Consider the following 9,234-nt stretch of genomic DNA (forward strand, 5'->3'; position numbering starts at 1 on the left):
AGATAAAGCAAAAGTATCTTACCTGCTTTGCACGTGAATTGACACTCTTTTTGAGTGGGAAAGTGGTTGCCATAGTATCTACAGCCTCCATTATCCAGGTGGCACCTTCCAGTTGAATTTGCAAAAAAGTATACCGGGAAGGGATCGGAGCAGTGCTCAGGCGCATACGGCCAATTGCAGACCACCGCTGAAATTATAAGAACAAACACATCACCCATATGCACTGCTTTTAGTTGTGTACCTGCCAATTGATTTTTTTTCTTTTTCAAAATAATAAAAATGCGCGCGGTACGGATGAGAATAATTTTTCAATTATGTGAAAATACCTTCAACTTGTACGCAAGATATTCAGTTTCTTGGGCACATCATTTTCATATGCAGATATCGTCTTTTTACCCGAATATCAAACGTGCTCAGTATTTGTCTGAAAATATGGGAAGCACAAGATTAAACAACTTTGAACTGAGCACTCTCTTCTTAAGGACAGCTGGAGAAACAGGATGACCTGAGGTGACACCTTGCCGAGTCGCCGTATGGACTGCATTTCTCCTCAAATGGCTTGAAATTCATTCAAGCAGACGTCACAATTTACGCATTATCCATAGCATCTTAATTTGAGCAGGGCTGAACATTTTAGAGAAAGAGATGAGCTGTCAGCCTCGAGTGGCGTTTCTCCTGGCCTGCCATTTACACCCGACCATTTCGGATGCATATAGGATACACGCCTTTACGAAACCCTTATGATTGATAGGGGTAGGCTATTGGTGTCACAATAACATACGTTTTAGCGTCTTACTAATAAAACGAGCGAGAGTTATAGGTTGTAAATTTCTTTAGTAGGAATAAAGAATGCATGCTGTGTGGGCACTTTTTTGTAAAGGTGCGGCGCAATGGCAAAACAGCTAAGGGTGTCTACGAGCATACTGCTACTCCCGCGGGTGGCGCAGAAGTTTTCAGCTTTGCTTGCCGTGAAGTAATGGATACATATTGCGTTGCCAAACTGCGTAATATATTCCTAAGATTTATAATAACTTACAGAATTGAACGACCTGTTTGCAAGGCTTTCAGTATATATTTTGCAGTTGAGAGAAGCTTCTGAGGTTTGTGAACTTAGAGTTTGCATTTTCGTTCCCAGCCCGCTACTCGGCTTTTTCCTTTTATATAGAGCTGTAAGTTAAAACTAGAGCGTGCGAAAGAGAATAAGCAACATATTTGGGATTACTACTCAAGAAAGCATCCACTGTGTATAGTAGCTGTGGCGTGTGGTCACCTCTTTTCCAATATTATTACTCCTTGATACTGATGTCAATGAAGAATTGTAGATAACAGACATTAAACGCGCTTCTAAAAAAAAATCTGCGAGCGGTTCTATAGATTCGTAATAAAATTATGGCAATAGCCGTAAATAAATGTTAGAACGACATCAAAAAAGTGACAGGGGCAAATAGAAAAGACGCAATAAATAAACAACACTTCGCCAAAGGGAAATAATTTTCTAAAGGAAGTGTAATTATCTGCGTCTCATGAAGAATGACAGGTTAAGAAGTATTAGAGAGGCTGATATTACTGTGTCATAATGAAATAAAGTGAAATAAAGTTGTTTTGAATCCACCGATGGAAATGATTGTTACGTATGGTTTAGAACCTGCTGACGCGCATTTTGATAAATTACTTCCTACATTTATACCACGAAAAGGTTCACAAGAATGCTGCTTGGAAGGATTCTCTTTTGAATCAATTGAAAAAACCTTGATGAACTCAACCACCAATTTCAAAGACAGCCAGAAGAGAAATCGTGAAACAGAGAGAAGAAAAGAAAAATCACAGTAATACTCACGAGTGCGACAGGTTCCGTCGCATTCTTCTCTGGTCTCAAATGAGCCTTTCCCGCATGTCCATGCGCATTTCCTTTTATAACTGACATATACAAAACTCTTATGAGGGCAAGGTCTAGTTTGCAGCGGTGGCCGGTTTGATTTGCACCTCGGATCTGCAGGAAAAAGTAAGTGGAAATCATATGTTGATCTGTAGAGAATGGGTGATTTTATGGTGCCTTTGCAAGCGTCAGAGTTCTCTCGATGCGCAATCACGGATTTAGTGACAGAGAGAGAAACAACTTTGTTAAGTCGCCTGCAGAACGACACCGTGACTAAATGGCGCCGCGACGCGGCCCCTGACGTCTTCTCCGCCGGTGGTCTCTACTCAACTCCAACGTGTGTTACGCCCGTCGTCGGTCGCGCTGAGGTGCGACTTTCCGTCAGTTGCGCTCGGCCTTTGTCTTTCAAGAGTAACGGATAGGATATTCTAAATACCACTTCATCAGTCAAACTCGTCATACTCGTAAAACTCTAGAATTGAAGGGCCATTGCGGGTCTATGCTCATGAATGCCACTTGTGGACTTCCGGAAAAATTCAGCAGGCTTTCCTATTGGCCTTACAGATAGCAATGGAATTTTAAGAAGAGAGAATCGTTCTCTAGATAATTCTCTCCTGGATTCTTTGCACATTTCCCAATGTAGCTACAGAGATTTTCACTGATTTTTATCCGAGACATCTTCTATTGCACAATTCACCACCAGGCTTCTATAAAAATACTTTCACAGCATTATCCAGTATACAGTCACAAAACAAACGTAAAATTGTAGTTTAAAGCAGCCACTGCCACTGCAGCTTTACATTTCACACATGAACCTTAGAATGCAAAGATATTTGCAGAGCTCTTCCAGCATACCGGCTTTCCCGCCTTTCTTCGTGTCGCTGCTTTTACCTGCGCCGTTCCATCAGCAATCGTCCCTTGTCCTATTGGCAATGTTCATCCCGGCATCTGACCTCTACGACGAGCCACTTTTCTTTCAATGACCCAGATTACTTGGCTAAAATTAGCGTTTTCCGCCCAGCATCAACGGAGACGCTTCGATCGATATTAGCCATTTAAGCTGCCACCCATTGTAATTGTTTTTGTAATAAACGCCGACATGCGACTAAGCTCCTCTGTTGTGTTGTCTTCTCTACCTTGTCGTTCGTCATGACTGCGCCAAATTTTTTCTTGATGCCACCCATTCGTCTCGAGCGTTAATGGTTACGGGGATGATGCTCAGTGCTTTCCGTGATGCGACTTTGTTTCGTGATGGTAAACTTCTAAATGGTTTCGCTCTGTGCTAGAACGATAAAGGACGTGTATAGGTGTCTTGTGGTGCCTTCCAAGAATTATCTGGGCGCAACGAAATATTAGGTTGGGTTTGCTCTTTCATTAATTCAAAAACATCTGGACTACAAACGCAACAAAATGTAAAAATACAGTTAAGAGTGTTTAAAATCGCTCGCGCTGTCTGTTTACAACGTGCTCAAAACTAGACGACATTTATGCAGGACAACCAGGCTTATTAGCGCTATGCTTTCAAGGATGAAAATTAAAGACAGACTACTAGTACTGTGTAGCCAGCAGAAGAAAATCATCCCACTTGAGCAATACTTTTAACATTTAACGAGAAATTCTTATAACACTGCACACGTTACCCCGCATTATACAGGCATCTCGCGGGATTTCCACCGCACCAGCTGTCTGCTCCTCAAGCCTCAGTGGGATGGTTTCTTTGGTCTTCCGATTGCCACGTGTGTACGTCTGTCATTGTGGGGAATACTTTCTCAGCACAACTGGTAGCTCTGCACAAGTGGAAGCTGTTTGATTGGCCTCCTATATGTTTGCTCCACGGACTGCGAACTCGTGAGATCCACCTTTGCTCTGGCGCTAAACTAAGGAATGACGACGACATGACGCTGAGAACTTTAGGCATGTGCCATTGCTTTCGCAACGACACACCCTCCGTCACGTAAAAGCTGCCACAGTCAATTCATCAACCACTCGGAAACTGTGCGTGCGGAAACTCGTTAGCTAAGCCGTGCTTGTTATGAATGTATGCAGGGGAGTTGCCGTGAAAGAGCCTCAGATGCCTAGCAAGCTGCTTGTTTTTCGCTGAATTCCAAAGTTAGCCATGTTAAGCAACTGCTAATTTTTTTCTAAATTATCTCGGATCTAAAACGAGTCCCTTAGTTAAACCCTCCTTCTCAACAAAATTCCTATTACCAGTAACATTCTCCTATGGTCTTAATGAAATCAAAGACTATTGCGATTTTCTGGCTTGAATAGCAGAGCATAATTATAAACACAAAAATGTTTCATAGAAAATTAGGAGGAATACAGCACAACAAAAGTAATTACTTCGCCACGTCCCGCTCTGCATATTATGAATTTAGTGATACTTTATTGTGTCGGTGGTAGGCAATCTGAACGGCCGAACATAAAAACGCTACCAAGTAAACTTCAACGTAAATACTAAACGTTCTTCTAACTGTCCACTCCTGCAAAAGGCATCCCGGGAGGTGTAGACACCACTTGTGCTGCACTTAATGAAAAATAACAGCGTGATTTTGTTTCTTCAAAATTGCGAGGAACTACTAGAAATGGTGGAGCGCCAGTATATCTGATCTAAACCGCCTTTCGCAGCAAAACATAGTATATAATTTCTTTATTATTCAGAGTAGACAAGCCTATTAGATCCAATTGGTACGCTGTTTTGTTTTGAATGTCCCACACAGCAGTAGCCTTATGTAGCTCGCATCACAGTAAACAGGCGTCAGCGTCAGTTGTCAGCGCCGGAGTTTTTAACCGTGAGCGAAACATCCAAGGAACTCCAGAGAAGCAACCGAGGCGGTCGATGTGCCACCTATAGGTCGCGACCTTCACGATTAATCACAACCAGCACACCTAATTGCCACCAAAGTGGACAGGCTGTGAGCAAACTGCCGACCGTGGCATGTCGCTGTAAATTACTGATTAGACGCGAGAGTTTCAGGTTGCTTGGAAGGAGCAACCTGGGTCGCAAAAGCTCCACCGGTGGCAGCACTTACCAGCTCAAGTCAGAGGCGCATCTCTTAACCGCTGCACCACTGTGCCAGGAATGGTGCGCGGACTCCTATGTTTTATTAAAGATGAGCACTTACCCCTTAATGCTATTGCACATACCCTCAAAACAGAGCCTTTGCATCCCATCTCATTTTTTTTGTCTGCAAACCAGATTGTACGTGCAAACAAATTACCTAGTTTTTCAAAAATTTATGCCAGCAATAAGGTGGCACTTTAAATGTTTTACGTGGTAAGTTAGATGTTGTAGAAACTACCGGCCGAAATAATTTCGTCAAGCTACAATTCGCCTCAAAGATTTCCTTTCACGACCTTGAATGAAAGCTCACCAAAAGCGAATACTTCCACGCGACAACCATAGTGCTTAGCGTCCTGAGACCTGTCTCAGAGAACAAAATCTGCTTTTATCTAAACTTCCGACCGGTGCCAGCAGCGCTCACGTGGCAGCTTTTTCTTACACCGGTAAATGAATCTTATACCGTTAAATCGCACCTTGGTGAAACCATATGAAAAAGATGTTTGTCAAAATAAACGACAGCCTTTGAATTGGCGATCTGTTTCTGAAGCAGATAAATAAAACCTTAGCTATTTACTCTTTACTAATAAACAACTTGAAAGAACGAGAAAAACAATGCAGACAAGAACAAACTAAGGGCAACACCTCAGCGTTGTTTTCAGAAGGTTAGGAAACTACTTCTTTAAAAAGGCTTTACATACTTTTACCTGCAAATCTTGGCATAAATCATTTACTGTCACGCTGATTAGCTAATTTAGCTCCTCACCATGCAGGCGTCTCTACATTGATTGCCTGAAAGGCACATCGCCGGCAGGTTTTATTCCTTATACTTCGGAATAACTTCAGCATGGTATGCTTAAACATGCAGGAATATCTATACTTCCATTTGGGGTACAAACACAGATGTTCTTACGCGAATCCGATGCAGCCACAGTCCCTCTTTCTATTTGTTTTTTCACAACGATTGAAGAAACTTGTTGCACGAATTAAAAAAAAATTAATACTGTATCGACAGCATCACAAAGTCTCATCAAACTAAGCTAGTAAGCGTCTCAGTTTCGAAAAACTGCAACTTGTAAAAGATTGTAATTAACTTTTTGCGCAAAGGTCACCCAAAGAAATCCCTGTGTTAAAGACAAAGCAAAGGAATTTTTGTTTTGCAGCCACTTTTTGCAAAATACCAATTTTTTTTTTGCTGGATTACTATTCTATTTGGCCAAATACAGGTCGTGATGAGTAGTTGTTCTTTTAAAGATAATGTATTTGAATGTGTCAAGAAAATTCGCCTAAAGAAAGCTTTTTCTCAGCAGTTAAATATATTCAATTATCTCAATTTTAAAGCCTTGCTTAGAAATGTTTTCTTCAAAAACTGAAATAGATGTCTTCAGAAACTAATTTGGTTTCAGTGGTGGTTTCCGCAAATAGAAAGGCCTCTTGCTTCGGTAGGACTTTCATCGAATCGGTGCGGTTGAGTGACGTTATTGTGAGGTTTATTTTATTGGTTTGTTGTTTTTCTTTTGTTTGAACTTTAAAACCTGTTTTATTAGTGCCACAAACACGCGAAAAGAAGCTATACAGAACGGTACATGTCGTAGGCCAGAATAGCACGAACATTGTTCAACGAGTAAAGCAATTTGCCTTCAACATTCACCCGACGCACTCGAAATTACGGCTCGCAAGGCAGTGAATATATCTTTCTTCCTTCAATGTTTATTCAGTTTTGCTTAGTTCTTACCAAAGTACTGGAGCAGGTCACGAAACGCAAAAAGAAATGCGCATTATGCCTGTTTCCTCCCGGCAGTAAGTGTTCAAAACTACGTTTTTGGTTGCCACTTGTTTGTCATATGCAAAAGAAAAACGCTTCATTCTCTAATTTGCAACTATGCTGATCATGGTAAATTTGGACGCCATCCTTATTTGTAGATTACCATTGCATACCTCAAATTTTATCAATATCAATTTTCTTGCGCTGTTCACATTCCTAAATCAAAGCCGTTTTTTTTTAATTACAGTCTCTGGCGAACGCATACGAAACGGGCCTGCTCGTGATCTAGTACACCGCAGGGCCGTTAACTCCTACAGGTAGGGGTGCGCATATTGTAAGAAGATGTCATATACATCGCAGCAGCCAGCACGAGCTTTGTGATTTGAGAGACGATTCCTGATTTCTTTCAGTCATATCGCTTACTTAATGCGCTTAGCGCTCCTCACCGACGATTCAAAATAGTGAGAGCCTCTGTGCGGACAAAACGTATAAGAAGCACATAAACCACGTTAATTTTATTTTTAGCGTAGGACCTCAAGCAGCGTCAGCGGCTCTCACAATACCGTTGCGCTATTGCGAACTCTCGAAACTGAACAGGAGCAAAATTTACGACAGAAATATGGAGCACTCCTAAATTATCGGTAGCATAGGTATTATAACTAGAAAATAATTGGAGCCAATTACAGACTTAGAACACAGTTTCTCTACCGGAATGGCGTAAAACATTTGTCGTCACTGTTTGCACACCCCTCATTATAAACACCTAAATGGTATGACAAGTTATGCTTGGTTGATCCATAAATCTAATAATGTGTTTTTTTTGCTGGTATATCATATAATAGTTTTTATTGGCAGCGCTGCTTACGATAGGACACAAAAAAATGGGTATGACTTCAACGCAATTAAACCAAGTATAGTTGAGGAAGCATGTGTGCATTCTTCGGCTGTTCTTTCCAGCACCTCTTACGTACTCAACACTTCTGGACAAAAACATTTAAGAGCGCGAAACCATTGTTCAACAGAATTTTGCCATATAATGCAGAATTTCACAACAGCAGAAAAAAGTGCTCAGATCCGCCCAAGGCAGTCTCCCAAGTTTCAACGAAGTTATAGCTATAATAAAAAGCGTTCATTATTGGTTTTAAACGGCACTCATAAATCTTCAATGCAATAGTTGAAAACACTTTAAAAGCAAAATTCTGCCACTTATAACATGAATGAAAAATTACCTTCAATATTTCTACAAAAGCATCATGCCAATATTCCAATTTGCACAACTTTTCTCCGAAATTATTCGGACACTCAGCATCCAACCGCGTTTCTGAAACTCGGTCTTCACACCCTCTCTTCGTGAAACCCCTCTTATTTTAAGCAGTAGGCTGCTCCGAGTTTACTCGAGCTTCCTCTCATTGGCTGCAGGTAGTGCGACGACTCTCCTTCGAACTAACCCGAGCTTACCTGAGTTACTGCGAGGCTTCACACAAGATTACTGGTGGGGTGTGGCCGTGTTAAGACGTGCTGCCGCACAAGAAAGCTTACCGTATGGAACAGGCTTTTCCTTCTCGTTGGCAGTGCCGATTGCTATGAGAGCAAAGAGCATTAGCACCTTGGCGATGTCCATGATCACACTTGTACTTAGATATGGATTACAGTGGGGTATTTATTGCCACCTACAGAAGTCTTGCGTAGGGAAAAAAGTGTCAGTTTCCATGGAAATCATATTTCATAATCTTTATTTCAATGCAGCTGTTCACGAAAGAATATAAATATGTATTACAACGAGGCTGTGAACTGCGTCAGCTGTGCGTCACTCGAAATAAGCAACCTATTGTGCATTCAATGTGGTCTTAGACACTAAGGTTAAGACATCTTAGCCTGGTGACAAAGTGGCATACTCCTTCAGATAATAATCCTAGAAGCTGCTAGAAATAATAGTGCGGTTTCTTTATACTATAACAAAATCATGAACGTTTCCAGGCATAGCCATTGAAAGTGGTAGTTGCAAATTCAGATAGGTTGTGCATAACACCTGCTGTCATTACATACTGATATTTCAGATAAAGTTTGAGCTGCACTTGTTTGAAGGTCCCATTATATTTCAACTGTAGCTGCACAAACTACTTTAAATAAAAGTAGCCTCAAAGCAAAACCGCCGAATGGTGTGTTTTCATATTGGGCTTGTTTTCATTTAACAATATAAATAGGCATGCGCAAGCAATTCTAGTTGTCCACAAAACTCTGACTTTGGGTGTAGAAAAAACCTGGACCACCGGAAACTATTGCGCCTCTACTAGTGTGTGTCTGAAGCGCGAAAATCGCTGGGATATATTTGAATTTCGATATAGTGTGCTGGACTAGAAAACTATAGATGGAGAGGAAAATTTATGAATTGGGCTAAACCCCATTCATTACATTTAGAGTTGCGCTGTTTTCAGGCAATAATCTCCGGCCAGAATTGTCTGACTTCCTGCTGTATGCTGAAAAAGAATTCTGGCAAAACCCCAGACACTGAACGTGCTGCTGCACACATAA

At 41.2% G+C, this 9,234-nt stretch overlaps 1 protein-coding gene across 2 annotated transcripts in view; it reads right to left on the reverse strand.

Annotated features, from left to right (window-relative positions):
* Positions 1 to 8,360, reverse strand: part of LOC144104932 (inter-alpha-trypsin inhibitor-like) — a 28,855-nt gene extending 20,495 nt beyond the window's left edge. The window contains exons 1-3 of one of the 2 annotated variants that reach the window (XM_077638162.1): positions 8,242 to 8,360; positions 1,838 to 1,990; positions 23 to 187 (exon numbers count right to left, since the gene is read on the reverse strand). In XM_077638162.1, coding sequence (XP_077494288.1) covers positions 23 to 187; positions 1,838 to 1,990; positions 8,242 to 8,323 — 400 coding nt within the window. In that variant the 5' untranslated portion in view covers positions 8,324 to 8,360. The remainder of the gene's footprint in view (positions 1 to 22; positions 188 to 1,837; positions 1,991 to 8,241) is intronic. The other variant, XM_077638163.1, reaches the window with a different exon arrangement.
* Positions 8,361 to 9,234: the final 874 nt, after the last annotated feature.

Source organism: Amblyomma americanum, chromosome 9 (genome assembly GCF_052857255.1).
Source record: "Amblyomma americanum isolate KBUSLIRL-KWMA chromosome 9, ASM5285725v1, whole genome shotgun sequence".
NCBI classification, from domain to species: Eukaryota; Metazoa; Arthropoda; class Arachnida; order Ixodida; family Ixodidae; genus Amblyomma; species Amblyomma americanum.